Source organism: Eleutherodactylus coqui, chromosome 12 (assembly GCF_035609145.1).
Source record: "Eleutherodactylus coqui strain aEleCoq1 chromosome 12, aEleCoq1.hap1, whole genome shotgun sequence".
NCBI classification, from domain to species: Eukaryota; Metazoa; Chordata; class Amphibia; order Anura; family Eleutherodactylidae; genus Eleutherodactylus; species Eleutherodactylus coqui.
In genome coordinates, this window is record NC_089848.1 from 52171476 (window position 1) to 52190301 (window position 18826).

The 18826-nt window shown below is 40.2% G+C and overlaps 1 protein-coding gene across 6 annotated transcripts in view; it reads left to right on the forward strand.

Annotated features, from left to right (window-relative positions):
- THRB (thyroid hormone receptor beta) overlaps positions 1–18432 on the forward strand; it is a 292504-nt gene extending 274072 nt beyond the window's left edge. For all 6 annotated transcript variants that reach the window (XM_066584928.1, XM_066584927.1, XM_066584922.1 and 3 more), the window contains 5 exons: positions 779–926; positions 7341–7546; positions 7826–7972; positions 9657–9915; positions 11020–18432. In XM_066584928.1, coding sequence (XP_066441025.1) covers positions 779–926; positions 7341–7546; positions 7826–7972; positions 9657–9915; positions 11020–11261 — 1002 coding nt within the window. In that variant the 3' untranslated portion in view covers positions 11262–18432. The remainder of the gene's footprint in view (positions 1–778; positions 927–7340; positions 7547–7825; positions 7973–9656; positions 9916–11019) is intronic.
- The last annotated feature ends 394 nt before the right edge of the window (positions 18433–18826 follow it).

Sequence of the window (18826 nt, forward strand, 5' to 3'; positions counted from 1 at the left end):
CATCCGAGATGCTTGGGTGAAATTATGGGTGAGTTTTTTTGTACATGTTGCTGTTAGATTAATGTTTAGACTACGGGACAACCCCATTAATTTTGGAGTATTTTGTCAGTCAAAGGCATTATATAGAGGGCATTCTGTATAGGGGCATGAGCTGCACAATGGGATGGGGCTAGATGTTCAATGAATTTTGGGCCGTATATGATTTTTGGTTCAGGTGTCCAAAAAAAAATTAGCAACCCCGATGCTATTCCATTTTGGTTCTGCTTAACTAGACCATCATTTTTTTTTTCAACAGTCAAACAGAGAGGTGGTAGTGCGATGCTTTACGCCTGCAGGACCTGCTTAACCCTTTCCAATCCACTGTCTGACGTTTAAAGACATTCTGATTGAAGGCTATACAGCTCCAATGTCAGAAGACGTCCGGCAGGGTATTTTCACTGTATATTACTGGCCGCTGTGTTGTCGAAGGCCTCTCCAGCATGTCCCATACTGCAGTACTGGCTCTAGCCAGAAGATGGCACCATTGTATAATGGCAGAAAGAGAAAGCCCCCTAGGAAACCCTGAATCCAAAATTGGATTGCAAAGGGTTAATTTGTCATAATTGATAGAGCCAGGAATTCTGCTATCAGAAACATTTGCATTGTTGACATATTCATAAGGTTCTGAAAGTTCCTGGAGCATGGAAGTGACTTCATCTCCCTGTGCCATGTGCACCGTGTTGTTATAATGGCATTTGCATACTTTATGTATTGTAATATGGAATTTTGAAATTTATAGGGCTTTTTCAGAAGAACTATTCAGAAGAACCTGCACCCCAGCTATTCATGTAAATATGAAGGAAAATGCGTGATAGACAAAGTAACAAGAAATCAGTGCCAAGAATGTCGATTCAAAAAGTGCATCGCCGTCGGCATGGCAACAGATCGTAAGTAGCTCATAAGAGATGTTCGTGGCTTACTAGTGCTGAACGCAATCCAATACAGATTGCACAACAACTAGAAATACGTCATATAAACGGATCCCATGCAATATAGTTGGGACTTGAAATAAGCTGACATGTCAGTCCTGCTTTTGTGTTAACTATGATTTTTTTATGGCACAGCACTAAATTGGACAATCACCGTACTGTGTTCAGGCTTTTACTACAAAATGTCAAAAAAGATGATATCTGCATTCTATCTAAAGCAGGACTGTGCCGATGAACAGCTCTATGTTGTAAACTAAAAATAAGGCATTTTACTTAATTGTAAACTGGTGAATTATCAGCCAGCAAGAACGGCAGTATCCCAGATTTATGGTATTTTCACCCATTTTCCTGGAATACCATTCTCATAAACTGGTCTACTGTGTTGGCAGGAATTAATTGACAATTTAGAGAACGTGTTTATTAATAAACTAAAGTCCTATTTAATATCTCAGATTACTGTAATTTTCGTTCTGGCTCCATATGTTCTCCTACGGTAGATTCTGAGCAAGTTGGCTAATGTTCTGCAGCCCTACCGTATCTTTACAGTGTAAAATGTGAATTATACTGCAGAACGCTTATGTTGTGAGTTAAGACTGAAAATTGAAACCATAAGCCTCATGCACATAACAAGGCCAAGTGCACAGAGCCTGTTCTGTATTATGGAGCCATAGGCTTTGTATACTGCCTCCTTTCAGAAGAGCATGCCAGCTTTTTATTTTTTGCATAAATTCCATATAATTTCTGAATAATAAAAACAATTCTGTATGAGATCAAAGGCATAGATACAGTTTAGACCCATTTATTTTTATAGGTGACCCCTACAATATGTATATATATAATCTAGACATGTAAGCGCATCAGACATTTATAATAGAATGCTGAGTTGAGGAGTCACTAAAGGCTGGTTTACACGGGGCGATGATCACTCAAAGATCCCTCAAACGACAGTTTAAGTGTGCAAATGAAGCCTTCGCTGAACGCAGCTAATAGCCCGAGGCCATTATCTGCACTCAGATCCATTGTTCTCAATGGGGAAACAATGCTATCAGCACTCCTCGTGGAGAACTGCTGATAAGGCTGAACGACGATTTTTAGGTTGGACTGACTTTAACGATCAGCCAGCAGTGCTCAAAAAGCACACAATGAGCCGATCGCCGATTTAGCAATTTTTTTTTTTTTTTTTTTTAAGTGATCATCGGCTGGTGTAAATGGGCCTCAACTCCCTTTTTCAGGTATATTTTTTCCTTGTTCTTTTCTGTTTTGCAGCACAGTGATTAGGCGCATGGATCGCTTTAAGCCCTGTCGATTAAAGCCCAGGACCAAGGGCCGTAAATATACTGTGCTTGAGCCTTAAGGGGTTAAAATCTTAGAAACAAAGAAACAATAGGAATAGTCAAATACATAGTTAGATCTTTGGCCTGCTGATCCTTTGTATTGCTTCTTGTGGAAGAGAGATCCATGTGCATAATCACAGAGCTGCAAACAGAAAAGAGTAAGGAAGAAATCTACCTAAAAAGGGGAGTTAGTAACTCTTCATCCCAACAAAAAAAAATTCAGAGGCATACAAGTCTGAGTAGATTAGAAGGCCCTTCACAGTGTAGACAAAGATTAAAATTTAACATTTTATTGGTATAACACTTAAAAACCTGTAGGTTACAACCAGTTGGTGTATCTCAAGAGGATTAAACAGACAGACAAGTTGCTAGTTAATACATGTATGAGTTTGTCTTGTCTGTCTGTTTAATCCTCTTGAGATACACCTACTGGTTGTATTCTCAGAGGAAGTGGTGGGGTGCCCCGTATTTTGATTTTTAAGTGTTGTACCAATAAAATATTAGATTTTAATCTTTGTCTAAACTGTGAAGGGCTCTTCATCCAGGAGCAAGTCGGGTCCTTGGCTGATATATATATTAATTTTTAAATAATTATATAATACAACCTCAATTCCAAAAAAGTTAGGACGCTGTGTAAAATACAAAGAAATGTAAAGAAAAAAAGAATACAACTAGAGATGAGCGAGTAGTGACAGGTGAGTTGCGGCGGTGAGCAGGGGGGAGAGAGAGAGAGAGATCTCCCCTCCGTTCCTCCCCCCCGCCCCCTGCCGCACCCAAATCTTTAGAGGCGAGTGGGAGGATACTCTGCTAAGGCACTACTCGCTCGAATAGTTAGCCTTAGCGAGTATACTCGCTCATCTCTAAATACAACACATATCAGAAGGTGAAAGTGAGACATTTTTCTATTTCATTTTAAAGAATTAATGGCAGCAACATAGCTCACAAAAGTTGGGGCATGGCCATGTCTACCATTGTGTAGCATCCCCCCTACTTTTTCAGCAGTCTCCAAATTACTGAAAAGTAAGGAGACTAGTTGCTGGAGTTTTGGGAGAGGACTGTTGTCCCATTCTTTTCTGATGTGGAATTCTAGTGGAATTCTAGTTGCTCAACAGTCCTGATAAGTGCCTTTCAAGATGTGTAAGCTGGCCATGCCCTAGGCTAGTGTTTCCCAACTTCAGTCTTCAGGGAACTCTGACTTACCTCTCTTCTTCCTGCTCCTTTGTACTGTGGATGGTCCGCACGGCTCGTCCTTGGACATGCGCAGTACAGTTTTATTTTTTTTAAACTCCTGCTTTCCTCATGGAATGCGCAACCCATCCGCAATGTCAATTGTGGACGAGCTGCCAGTCAGACGACGAAGGGGAAATATAAAAACAATCACAAAAAACGGCCAAATACTTACTGAGTCAGTAAGTATATGGCCGTTTTCTGTGATTGTTTTATGTTTTTATATTTCCCCTTCTGTGATGTATTTATACTAGTATAGGGACTCACTACAGGAACCTTGACGTGGTTAGTGAGCTAGTGTAGCTTGGCCAAAATCCAACCAATGCCTTGCATTTATTATCTGCCATTCACATGCAGTGTGGCTTTAAAACGCCAGCGGGAGCCCAGGGTGGCAGTACCAATGTGGTTCACTGTTTGAAGTGCAGGGCAACACACCGAACTATTATGGCGTCATTAATAGGTTGCTGGTCTGCATGGTGAACTACATGTATCAGAAGATCTGCCACTCTGTATCCACTCTGTGTGGGATTATACACCAAGCAGCTACCCCCTCTATATTAAGAGGCAGTGTGAGTGGCTGTCTCATCGGTGTCCCTCAGAGGTGCAATTAGCTCCCTCTTTTGGTAGTCTGCTACCTGCATGGTGAGAGAATACAGTTATATGCACTCCTTAGTCAGTAAGTATATGGCCGTTTTTTTGGCATTGACTTCAATGGAAGCCGTCCGTGCGGGAACTGCAGGAAAATGGAGCATGCTGCGATTTTTCATCCACGAACAGAAACCGCAATTGGTTTCCACTCATGTGCATGAAGAATCTTTGTTGCATTGCATGATATGGAGTGTTATTGCTGTGGAATCTGGAAGCGGGCGCCCTCTCCAAATCCCGCAGCAAAAATTCGCCCGTGTACATTGGGCCATTGTCAAAGGTCTTCTTACTATAGGGTATCCTGAAAACATGACCTGATGGGGTGCCATGTGGACAGGAGTTGGAAACACTGTCAGAGACACTAATGCAACACCATACCATCATGCAGGCTTTTGAACGGTATGCTGATAACAAGCTGGATTGTCCCTCTCCTCTTGAGTCTGCAGGACACTGTGTCTGTGGTTTTGAAAAATAATTTCCAATTTTGATTCATTCAACCACAGAACAGTTTTCCATTATGCCTTAGTTCATTTTAAATGAGCTTTGGCCCAGAGAAGATGCTGGCGTTTCTGGATTGTATTGATATACGGCTTCTTCTTTGCATTATGCAGCTTTAACTTGTATTTATGGATTCCACACTAAACTGTGTTCACAGACAATGATTTCTGGAAGAATTCCTGAGACCATGCAGTGACTTTCATTACAGAATCATGCCTGTTTTTAATGTAGTGCCGACTGAGGGCCAGTAGACCTTTGGCATCCAATATTGACCATAAATGTCTCCAGATTTTCTGAAGTACTATGTACTGTAGATGGTGGGATATTCAAAGCCTTCACAATTTTACATTTTTCTGAAATGGTTCAACAATTTTCAGATGCAGTTTTTCACAAAATGGTGAACTTCTGACCATCTTTGCTTCTAAGTAACTCTGCTTTTCCAACATGCTTTATTTATACTTAGTCAAGTATGTTAGTAAAAAAAAATGACACTCCAGCAATTTTTTTTATTAGTACCACCTACTTTTCCAGCTTTTTGTTACCTCTGTTCCAACTTTTCTGAGATGTATTGCTGCCATCAATTTCTAAATTACCTATTTTTTTCACCTTCTGATATATGTTCTATGTTCTATTGTGAATACATTTTCTTTACATTTTAAACAAAATCCCAACTTTTTTTAAAAATTGGGTTGTAATTATAGGCAGGCTTTAGGCAAGTGTGGAAAAAAAATACGACATAGTAAGAATGTTTTCAAAAACAGCAGTATAAATAGTTTTTTGTCAATTAACAAAATACAAAGTGAATGGATTAAAGAGAAATCTAAATCAATCCAATATTTGGTGTGATCACCCTTCCCTTTCAAAACAGCATACATTCTTCTAGGTATACTTGCACACAGTTTTTGAAGTAACTTAGCAGGGCATTTTTTTTAATTTTTTTTTTAACCTTGGAGAACTAGATCTTCTGTGAATGTAGGTTTGCTGAAATCCTTCTGTCTTCATGTAATTCTAGACTGATGTGTTGATGTTGAGATCAGTGTCCTGTGGGGGCCATCTCATCACTTCCCGGACCACCTGCTCATCTTTTTTTCTGAAAATAGTTGTTAATAAGATAGGATTTATGTTTGGCATTGTTGTCCTGAAGCAGAATATATTTGGAATCCGTCTACTTTATCCACAGCTGTCCAAAACCTTTACACAATACTGTATATATAATATATATTGGACAGCTTATATCTAGACCTAGATAGCTTAGGTGGCTTAGATTTTGATGCTTTGATACCAATACTACATAGAGAAAAAGTAATTACAGTACAATTACTTCCTGTGACCACATATGAAATTGTCTGTAACTGGTTATGTCCATTTTCATTTTTGTCCTCTAACTGGGTCCAGACCACCATGAAGACTTCTTCTAGCTACAGCTTGTCTTTGCACAATCTTCTCATCCTGTGCTTCCTACACACTAATAATGCCACCCATTGTGCCCCCACAAAGTAATAATTTCCCTTTGTGCCCCTACAAGGTAATAATCACCTTTTGGCCCTGAAAAGTAATAACACTCCCTCTATGCCTCCACAAAGTAATAATGTCCCTCTGCACCCCCACAAAGTTATAATGCTCTCCTTGCACCCTCACAAAGATATAGTGGTCCTTCTGTGCCCCTTAGGCCACTCTCGCACATGCATTCACAAAACACTGGGTCTGAAACTGTGTCGTTTTACTGTGATTTTGTGCTGTGTTTTTGAATGCATGTTGCAGCGTTTGATAGCATTTTTTAATGCACCCCATCATTGTGATGGGTGATGATGTGTGTTACAAAGTGCTAAAACACATGGAAATAGAGCAGACAGCACCCAAAAATCGTGGTGTTAGAAACGCCGTGTTTGAACCCAGGTGTGTGAAACCCCAGTGAAATCAATGGGAGCATTGTACCACGATTAGCGCAGCGTTTAAAACTACCATGTTGGTTTTTTATTCACTTTAAAGGAAACCTGTCAGATAGAATATTCCATCCAAACTGCAGGCATCATGTTATGGAGCCGGAGGAGCTGAGCAGATTGATATATAGTTTTATGGGGAAAGATTCAGTAGAACTTGTATTTTATTCATTTATATCTCTGCACATTCTGAGCTGAACAGTCCAATGGGCGGAGCCATCAGTGATTGAGAGCTACCCCCTTGTATGTACAGTGTAGCACTCAGCTGTTAATCACTCATAGCTCCACCCACTGGACTGTTCAGCTCAGAATGTGCAGAAATATAAATGAATCAAATACAAGTTCTACTGAATCTTTCCCCATAAAACTATATATCAGTCTGCTCAGCTCCTTCGGCTCCATAACATGACAGACTCCCTTTAAGTACAGGCTCCCAGTTTCTGCATTTATACATGGATACTCGTTGTGTCATGTATAAATGCATAGTACAAGGTCATTTCACTAGATTAATAGTTACCACTGGTTCTCATCCAAGTATAAATGTATTTTAGGGTGATATGCCATCTAGTGTCATCCATGTAAGCAGCTTAAACTAAAGCTTATATTTACTAAACATTTGTGTTTTCGTTCCCCTTTCTGCCTATCACTTTTAGCTAGATGATCCATATAGCGTCAAACAGAAAATATATTCAGGATCCTTATTAATATGCACGTTCATTCTTTTTAAGTGGTTTTGGATGACAGCAAGCGTTTGGCAAAAAGAAAACTCATAGAAGAAAACAGAGAAAAGAGGCGCAAGGACGAACTGCAGAAAACAGTGGTACAAAAACCTGAGCCAACATCAGAAGAGTGGGAGCTCATACAGGTCGTCACTGAAGCTCATGTGGCCACCAATGCACAGGGAAGTCACTGGAAACAGAAGAGAAAATTTCTGGTATGTAAAATGTCTTAATAAGAGGTACTGATGGTTCACTGAGCATGTGCAGTCATGCTCTCGGCAGAGTGAGAGGATGGCACTTGGCTTTTTGACCACTTGTTTTTGCTCTAATGTGAACTTTTAGGGGGCTAGGTACTACTGACCTGAAAAAAAAAATCAACAAGTTCATAATTCTTGTGCTTATCTCATGTCAGGAAAAGGGATTTTTTCCAAGTGTATATATTTATTGTCCTATTATAGTATATGATGTCTCTATTATGTTCTCTTTCACACTAGCCAGAAGATATTGGGCAGGCTCCTATAGTTAATGCTCCAGAGGGTGGAAAAGTGGACTTAGAAGCCTTCAGCCAGTTTACAAAAATAATCACCCCAGCAATTACAAGAGTGGTGGATTTTGCCAAAAAATTACCTATGTTTTGTGAGGTGAGTACTTTGCCTGGAATGAAAAAAAAAACAAGAGCAGACTGCCTGATAGGTTAGAAAAGAGAAGTGTAACAGGAACAAGTGTATAGGAACAAGCAATTAAATGTTGGTTTGGAAGCTACCTGAGGGGCGTAAAGCCCCACTTAACGCAACGATTATCGTTCAAAATTCCTTCAAACGATGGCATATGAGCGATAATCATTGTGTGTGTAAATGCTACCATCGTTCACTGTTCAGCTGAACGATGATTTTAAGGTGAGCTTAAAATCCATTGTTCAGCCAGAGAGTAGATAACACAGACCGCATGCTGTGTTCTGCATTGAATTCAGCTGACAGCCCTTGTCAGAACAAGGGAGCTGATTGCAGAGTGCAGACCACCTGCTGTGTTCTGCAAGCAGCTCCTGGAGGCTCGTTTACATGCAAATAAAGCTAATAAAGTGCTCAAGGACATTAGAGTCCATTAGAACTTTATGCAAAATGATTGCTAGTACTGTCAGTCTTTCAATCTTTTGAAAGTTTGTCTTTGCGTGTAAATAAGCCTTTATGTGTATGTGAAGATAATAATCAGGAAAAGAAAAGAGCCAATTAGAAAAGGTGCTACTACTCCTGGGAAGCTGGCAACCACGCCACTAGACCCACTTCTAGTATGGTCTCAATTTTTATTTGAAACAAACAAAGCTCCACATTTCATAATTATGCCCGAGGAAGACCCCATTCCAGGGTTGAAACAGGCAGCTTTGTTTGTTTCAAATAAATTTTGAAACCATACTTGAAGTGGATCTAGTGGTGTGTTTGCCAGCTTTCCAGCAGTAGCACCTTTTTTAGTTGGTTCTTCTCTATAGATGAGCGAGCACCCAAATGCTCGGGTCCGCATTATTCGAGTCGAGCTTTTCATAAAATTCGAGAGCTCTACTCGAGTAACGAACCCCATTGACTACAATTGGAGACTCGAACATCTTTGTATGTGGGATGCCGGGTCCCGAGGTTTTTTTTTTTTTTTCTTCGTTCGTGTTCGTTCTCTCTCTCTCTTTCCCTCTCTCTCTCTCCCTCTGCCTCTCTCTCTCTCTCCCCCTCTCTCCGCTTTCCACCTCTCCCCCTCCCCCTCTCCCTCCTGCCACACAAAAAAATTGCCGATGACGCGTGCTGCGGCGGGGAGGGGCCAAAACAGACACTGCACAACGGGGAGGAGCCAAAAACTGGGGCGGGGTCGAACACAATTTGTTGCTCGTTCGAGTAACAAGCATAATCGAGTACGCTAATACGCGAACGAGCATCAAGTTCGGCAGAGTACGTTCGCTCAACTCTAGTCTTCTCTTTTCCTGATTGTATACCCAGTTTGGAGCTCTGGGAAAAGCTCTTCTGGTGAACCAAGTTCAAGGCCTGCAGCTCCCATTTTTGAAAGGTTGCTTGGTTTGTTTGTTTTTTATACCTCTTTGAAGCACCTTTAAGTAGTTGCGCTCCTACTTAGTACAACATGATCAGGTGAGAGCAATTACCTAAAATATGTTAATTGTGTTTTAGTTTTGCCTAATACTACTACACCAGATGGCATCCCCTTCAGCTTTCCTTCCTGTCATTTATTTTTTGCAAGATCTTCTGCAAGCAATAAGGAAATAGTCCTCCTTTCCTTTGATGTAAAGTATATTGTAATATAGTTATACTAATCGTGTATTCTAATTTCTAGCTGCCATGCGAAGACCAGATCATCCTCCTCAAGGGTTGCTGCATGGAGATCATGTCACTCCGAGCTGCAGTGAGATATGACCCGGAAAGTGAGACATTAACACTGAATGGGGAGATGGCAGTCACGAGAGGACAGCTGAAAAATGGAGGACTAGGGGTGGTATCTGATGCCATCTTTGATTTAGGCGTATCGCTGTCCTCATTTAATCTTGATGATACCGAAGTCGCCTTGTTGCAGGCTGTGCTGCTTATGTCATCAGGTGGGAACTACTACATTTATCCAGTATAGTATTCTACCTCATATTCATGTTCACTGCATGTCGAGAAGAAGAGAAAGGTCAACAATTCTAATTCTTGAACCTCTCGTTAAACAGTCAGAGGTACCTGGATGAACTTATAACCTGTGGTATAGAATTGGTTGGTGAGCGTCTCATGGAGCATATTATGGAGCTTACAAATGCTTACAATTGAACATGTTACCCTCGAGATACATTATACAGTATAATTGCTCTTGGTTTTCACCTTTCCTCTTCGACAGCTTTGTCTTTTAGTCTTCCAGTCACCATTATAAATCAGGACATCAAATAAGTGGTCCAGTGAGCAATTACATGGTTCAGATATTGTAAGAACATACAAAAGCAAACAATCTCTAAAAGAGAACCATAACCCTTAACGCAGTGCCAGAATGATCAAATAGGTAAAATAGGCATTAGCCTACAGGCTTGGGGGACATTATAATAGTGCGAACACAGTAATAATACAACATTTGGGAAAGTTTTTAGAGTAAATAGACTAGTGCATAAATGGCTTCTTAAGAGGGTTTACTATAATGGTAAACTATGAAATAATATAATAGGCACATTGCCAGGTATTGTTGGATGCTACTTTACACTGTTATTCTCCCATACAGGTAATGCTCTTGTTGTAAATGTTGAAAATTAGGTCCGTTGTCTTGGTCTACTAGTAGTGAATGGGTTAGAACTTTTTTTTACATATACCTGTATCCAGACACCAATGTTTGGCTACTTCCATATCTTGTACGTAGAGTTATAAGTCCTAGATTAGAGACCCGGATTTGCGAAGACCAGGATCCTCAGTGTGTACAGTAGTGATCTCCAACCTGCGACTCTTTCATTGTGTATGTAAATAGGCTTGAGTGATATACTAAGCTTGAAAATAGGAGGGGAGACAGAATGTTTAATCATTCGGTGGGGAGGTAAGCGCTTAACAGTAAAATCAATTCCTGTTCTATAAGTGTTCTACAACAGTTTTTGAGGTGACATTATCATGTATTGAGCTATAAAATGTTACTAAAAATAAAAAATTATGTTTTTATGTTTGACCTTTTTTTCTCTCGTTGGCAGATCGCCCCGGTCTCTCCTCTGTGGAAAGAATAGAAAAGGGCCAAGAAAGTTTCCTCTTGGCATTTGAACACTACATTAATTACAGGAAACACAACGTTGCACACTTTTGGCCAAAACTGCTGATGAAAGTCACCGACCTCCGCATGATTGGAGCCTGCCATGCCAGCCGGTTCCTGCACATGAAAGTGGAGTGCCCCACTGAACTGTTTCCCCCACTGTTCTTGGAAGTGTTTGAGGATTAGAAGAGACTGTGCTTCTGATTTATCGGCACTACTGGGGTCTCCCCTTCCATTCCATTGCCTCCGTCACTTTTTTTTTGTGTTCTCGTCCGTTCTGAATAGACATGGATGAAAATGTTCCTCTAATGCGGGTACTCGTGACTATCGTGTTTTTGTTATTCTGTCCTTTTGATGTGAAGTTTATCCGTGGAAGTTTAACTCCTTTTGTGCTGAAGTGGCTGTCAAGACATCAAAGCATTTGATGGTCCTTCCAGTTCTTAAGTGGTTAATGGAAAAAAAAAAAGAAAATGTACAAAAAAAAAAAGAAAAAATTTATATTAACTTGCATTCACCAGCACTACGGATCCTACACAGAAAAGGTATTCTCAAATGTTGTGCCTGCGGCTAAAAACCCTACTGACCATCTCCCATGGTGATCACTTACTCGTGCAATGCGGGGCAGTTATTAATCAGTCACAGCTGCGTATACACCATTTCCTCCTAGAACAAGTCAGATAGATTTGATTTTATCACTAGATGATATTTTTTGAATTTATTTTTTTAAAACAAACGAGAATACCCCTTATTTTGGCACACACCGCGCCCGTGGTTTGGGGATAAATCGGTAGCACGTTTTTGAACTGGTTTGTAGAAAGAGAGGGAAAACCCTAAGTAATTATACCTTTATACTTAAGAAAAGAAAATGCTAATCCTGAAAGAATGTATTTTTTTACTCCGACTCCCCCTTTCCGATACCCTCTTATTTTTTTTATTACGGAAAGAAGCAAGCTAAGCTGACCTGGATGTTAAAGTCTGATTATTACATTGCTCACTCTTGTGTTATATAGTTGGTGTTTATAGGATGACTGTACAGAACTAGTTCCTTGATTCTGCACATTCCCTTCTCAGGTATTTGAAAGTAAACCTCTAGGAATTCCATTTAATGTCTCACCGTTTTCTGATCCCCCTTACTTTCGCATGATGATATGAATTTGAATAGGTCTTGTGCCACAAGTCACACGATGATGATCACTTGGCACTTTGGGAATTGGTAACCTCACACTGTCGTAATACTAGGCCACGTTGGGATGACATTTGAACTCCTGAACTGTGATCTATCCATCTACTCAATTGTACTACCTCCTTCATTACCCATATTCTAACAGTGCCTAGCAGAGAAGCAGTTACTTAGGGCAAGTTCAGATCTGCTTCAGTGCCACATATCCCTCAAACCTATCAGCGTAGCCTATAGAAGGCAAGACTATCCACATGACACGATCAGGGCTCTAGTTCATGCCAGATTATATATATTTTGCCAGACTTATTTTTCTATAATAAAAGGTAACCTATAAAGTATAAATGGATGCATAATCGCTCCCCAGCTACTGACAGCAAAACCAAAACCAAGAACATAGTCTATATGTTGTATTCAACTTTGCATATTCTTGTGCATATTTTGCATGGTAGTTTTAGTCGTTTCAGGTGAAATACTTCAGAGTAGATTGTATATGTATATGTGTCTAAAATTCTATTTTATATTAATCTAAAGTCCCCAAATCTGGTCATCGAAAGCCAGAGAGGAGAGCCGCGTGCCTTTATCCATCACTCATTTAACTCAACTGATAATCAAGAAGCCTCCGTTAGATACGAGCACCTAAATATTTGGGTTATATGGTAGAGATGCACATCATCGGAACACAAGCATCACATATCTTAGAGACTCCAATACTAGAAGATGGATTATATTTTGGGATACATTTATGTTCATAGCGTTGAACAGCGCAAGAAAACGCCTTTACCTCACATGCAATTTTTTTGTAAAAAACACACAAAGGTTATGTTACTCATGGCAAGAAGGTATTCGAGAGGGTTTTCTTTAATGCAGAGTGGGTATATGAAAAGCAATGGCTTCTTCGATAGGCAGATATTGAGGCAAGTCGGCGGCTTTTGTAGATTATTTGCCATCAAAGTTTTTAGTATTTTCTTTTGCCTTTATATTCAAATTCCTTTTACAATGGATTTCATACGATTTAATGAGTAGCAAGGGCGGACAGTCGAAAGTAAATATCTCCCACTTTTAAAATTCTGCCCTGGGAGTGGATGGCTTGGGGATATATTATTCTACTCTGCTGTCTATCCGATCTGCTGGATTTGGTCCCGGTTTTCAGCCGCCCAAGATGGCCACTACAATTTTCTATTTAGCAAATGCACACTGTGCACTGTTCTCTGATTGACCAGTGCTGATCATATGACCATTCAGAGAGCAGGTATAGTGCATTGGTAGTCTAACAGTACCAATGCACTAAGGGGATTAGGTAGTCTCAAGATTATTTCAGCCGTCTTGGATTGCCAAACATGGGATCTGAAACTGGCAGATTAGATGGATGACAGAGAAGAACAAGTGCAAGTAATATACCACACGTCCCCTCCAGTTTCGGGGGCAGAAACCAGAAGCTCACTTTAATTTTGGCCGTTAGTACACCCTAGAATTCCCAAGGCATTGGTATTAACCCTTTCCTATCCACTGTCTGACGTTTGAAGACATTATGATTTAAGACTGTACAGCTCCATTGTTGGAATACGCCCGTCGGGGTTCTCTTACTGTATATTGCCAGCCTCTCTGCTGTTGGAGCCTATCCAATGAGTCACCTCATGCAGTACTGGCTTTAGCCAGCATATAGCGCCGTTGTATAATGGCAGAAAAAGAGTAAGCCCCCTAGGAAAACCAGGATACAAATTGGATTGGAAAGGTTTAAAGGGGCAGCATAGACACAATCAAATGTTGTGATTGCTGAGTGACTGAGGCACCTCGCAGAAGTAGGCATAAGCTATTAGAGAAAGCCATCTCTTTAAATATATTTTCTCTGCCTCATAGTTGGATTCAGTTCCATTACCTGGTGTCCCAACCACCATAAAACGAATTGTATGTAAGAACATATACAATATAGATGATATTATAAATATATAGATGCACACCTTAACTTGTAAATAGTTCAATACAGGGGGATATCTACTTAAGTCAATGTTCAAAGGAATACCATTTATATAGTACACCAGGGGTGCACAACATGCTGTTTTGGGGGCCAAATGCAGTCGCCATTTTGTGTGGCCCTAATCATCTGGACACAGAAATATCTATACATGGCTGTTTACATGTAGTTTCCATGTTAGAGTGAAGAGGAGTGGCACGTAGCAGGGCAAGAAGAACGGACAAGTACTAATAGTGCACTGTGTAGCCATGTCTGCATCTTCTATATGTTAGAAGAATAAAGTCTCTTGACCTCATTGGCACTCCAGAGATGAGTATATGACTTAGAGGCATTGTATATACATGCAGCTCTCTCCATTGTAGTTTATAGGATGTATGAAATGCCAGGTCATTACCTCAACATCCATCATCTACAATGGAGAGAGCCACATGCATTGTCTTCTCCTCTCTGGAGTGCTGATTAGGGGGTAAGGTGACCCCAATTCTCCCGATAGGTGGGAGTCCTGGAAGAGCAACTTACTTAGATTTATTATGGCATATTATTAGAATATACCATAAATGTCCCAGATAGGAATTGGGGCCCTTGGAAGTGGTTCAGTATGGCAGTGTGGCTCTTAGAACAGAAAAAGTTGTGCGCTCCTGCAGTAAACCCATCCAGCAAATTATGAAGGATGTTCAGTCCTTTCCTATATCTTTGGGCAAACTGCAGTTGTGGTGCCTAGACCTGCACCGGATAGGTGATTTATGATTTTAGACTTCTAATGCCATATTACATGAGGAATTCAAAGACATTAATTCTAAGGTCAAATCTACTAACTTTTTGAAGTGACCACAAAAATAAATATAATATACCGTGCAATGGAGGAAAGTCTTTGCAATAGTAGTGAGAGCTTGTAGCTTCCGTATACTGAGTAAGGTATAGTCAATGCTAAACTAAATGTAAAATCTGTTAGGGCTTGTGCACACTAATGTTTTTCACTACTCTTGTTCTATTGTCTTCTGTGCCTGTTTAATAAACTAATAGGCAATATGATAAGAGTGCAGGATAAAAAACACTACCAGCTGATCCACAAATACAGACCCAGGACTGATGCTTACAGCAAAGCAGAGCCATAGGTACTCCATGTAGCACTATAGAGTTCTCTAGAATGAGGGGCCGATGTCCTATAGGTGCATCTGCTCAGCGGCATAGGAGCCCAGTAGGCAACAGGGTCCACTGTTACCTTAAAGTAGCCAGCAGCTTCTTACTGTCTATTAGACTTTATGTAAAAGTCTGAACTAACGAATTTCATAGTCCACACTTACTAGTTCATTATGAAAGAGACGTGGAAGTTGCTCTTTGATAAAGTATTGAAGAGCAGGAGGACACATCCAGGTCCCTCTGCTGTCTATGTCCGACCCTGCCCTGGAGGTAATGATTCTACATCTACTACATGATTCCTCTATATGCATTCAGTACATATACACAGAGGTACAATATGGGCCCACAGCAGCCTATCAGGCGTCCGTTAAGGAACATAACATGTAATATGGCCATTTGCATGGGCCCTAATAACATAGCTAAAAGCTACTTGTAACATGGATAACATGTGCATTACATTCAGAATCTAATTAGCAGCAGCGTTTATTTGTGGCCGTTACAAGTGATCATTTTGTAGGAAGTGAACTTGTTTTAGTGCAATAAGGATAAAAACGTTTTATTGTAAATTCTAAAAAAAAAAACTTGAATGTTGCCCAGGGATTGGTGAAGCAGAAACCAGAAAAACCCTAAACTTAAAAATATCTATACAAAATACCTGCTATGCATCCTTTGAATAAGTTAAGGTTTAGATTGTGGAATAATCTACTGGAGTGGAATAAATATCAACCGTTAATGAGTATGTCAGTCATCACATGATCTAGGGAGAATGTACAGGACCTGTACACATTGGCAGCATTAAGATATGTCATGCTACATTATTACTGCACTTGTAATGGCATCCAGGAATCTGAGACTAGAAAAACAAAGTGTTTTTATTTTTTCAGAAACAGCTCCTCTCATATTCAGGTGCGAAAACTGGTACTGCAGCTCAGTCTCACTTGCTTAGATGGGGCTCAGCAGCAACACCAGCCTATGTACAGGGTGATCAGAATTAAAGTATCCCCATTCAGAGAGACATTTACTGGGTGTAATTGAACCAAACTTGGAAGTCATACTAATCCAGGATATGCAAAAGCGATCCATGTGAAAAAAAATAACATTAGAGTAGATCAGTTGTGTTCTGCAATTGAACACACTGTTCACTATTTGCAAGTTCTTATGAACAATAATGGATGCCATTTGAGGAATGGTCGTTGCACTGTTAATGTTACTTCTGTACCGTACTATAGCCTGTTTGAGGTATGACAGGTATTGTAAATTTCATATATAGCAGTAAAACAGTTTTTCCCATGCCCAGTCTCCTTGAATTTGTTTTGCACTTCTCACAGCACCACAGTGACCCCTGGTGGTGAAATTTATAACTTTTTTTTAAAACATGGATCACTTTTGCATGTCCTGGATAGTAGTATTATCAGCTTGGTTCCATTTTTGCCCACTAGATGTCTTTCTAGATATCCCTGAATCAGGATACTTTAATTATGATCTCCCTGTACAAGGGTAGTGCTGTGTCTGGGAAAAAAACACACCTTTTTTTGTAGTCCTGACAATACTTCTAACACAAAAAAATTAATTTATTAATACAGTAAATACAATTTCACACCCCATCAAGCCATTAAAGTTTGGCTAAATGCAGTGAAAATTGACAGAACATGAAAATGCTATAATGTGCATTAGCCTATGGTTAATCAATATACGTTACTATAAAAAAATACAACCCATCAATACATGAAGACTCCTGTGTGCAGTCCTAAAGCAACACAGTTCAGATCCTCAGCCCCAGTCCAAACTAGCAGACCGCACTTAACTTGTAAGCTAGCTCTTATCTTAGATCTATTCTTTCATGTGTCCTGTTGTTGCACAGAGTGTCTTATTTGGAGACAACCGGTACAAGGCATTATAGACCTATTTTATGAAGATCGTTTGCTTGCTCATGGATGATGTCCATCGAGGACTTTTGTCCATTTTCAGATTTCACGAATACGTACTAAAATGTGCTGGAAGGTATATCTGGAGGTATACATGATCCACTTATTTTCCAACTATTTCATTGTGTCATTGCGTTTCAGGGTTTAACAAGGGTTGTCTTAAAAGTTAGTTTCGGCATGTAAAGTGTAGTATCTTTTTGACTCGCCTTCCTATCTCGTGCCCTCTCCCTTCCACATGCTCGTCAATGCAGCAAAGTCTATGGACGCACGGAGTACATAGACTTCCATGTGAACAACAGGGCCATAGATTGACTATATGGAAGTGGTTGCATCCCTACAGCCAGATTGGTTTTTGAGAAAAGTGAACAGCAACAGGCAGAGGTGTAACTTGTAGCTGCTGGGCACCCAACTATAAAGCTTCATTGATAGTATTGGTTTGCAATATGGGGAAGAGAGACTTTATGGTCCCCTAGGGCTCTTGGGCCCCGATGCGACCGCACCCTCTGCACCCCTATACTTACACCCCGGAGGTAAATTAGGAAAACTTTCATCCCGTTTTCTACTGAAATGAATAGCTACAATAGAGAACCCCTTTAACTGTGAGTACAAGCTGAGTTGGTTTAGTTTTGGGCACAATAGGCCGGTGCTAATAGATGGGTTCAGGGGCAGCTCATTTCTGGCAGAGCAGGCATGTCTTTCTTTTGTTTGGCAAGGGCAATGCTATATTTATCGGAGATGAGATGGAATGTGTAGGGTTGTTTTCTGAATTGACTAGAAAAGCTACAAAATATTCTGTGAAAATAATGCAGCTACTTGATGGGGAGGGTCATAGGGCACCAAAGACTGTGTACCTCAACGCCCCATGGCATAACTCCAGTCCTGGTATAAGCCACATGGCTCACTTGTCCTAGTCAGAAGCAATTGTCACTTCATAGTTGTTGCCACCCGATGAACCCCGCTTATCGGTCGTTCTGCAGTGTGGCACTCATAGTGAATTTGTAATGTTTCTTATATTCAGTTTTTGAATAACAGATTACCTGATTTTTGTTAAACAACGAATTTACTAGTCATTTCTCGTAAATGCCATTTAAGTAAATGATTTGTATTGCAAAACTGAAAATAAAGCAATTGTTCATTAACCTCCCTGTCCTGCAGACATATCTTTGACGTGTGCAAATTACAAAAAACTATTCTTCCGGAACAATCTATGTAAATGAGGGTGTTTTTATATGCGTAACCATTTATCCTTTGCTCGGGCGAACGATGTCAGAGTTCGCTCATTCGGTTGTGCAGCCGGTTTATACAAGTAGATACATCGTTCGCTCGCTAAATCGTTCAGTTGTTTACGCTCACGGACCGCGTTATAGACCAGGAAAGTGAGAGGCATAGAAAAAAGGAAATATTCAAAAGTTCTCAGAATGTCCATTAATACCTTGTTGGAATACTCTTAGCCTTAATTTTGGCCTTACAACGCCTTCCCATGGAGTGAACTAAGTTTTTTTGGGGGGGGGGGGGGGTTTTTTTTTTTTTTTTT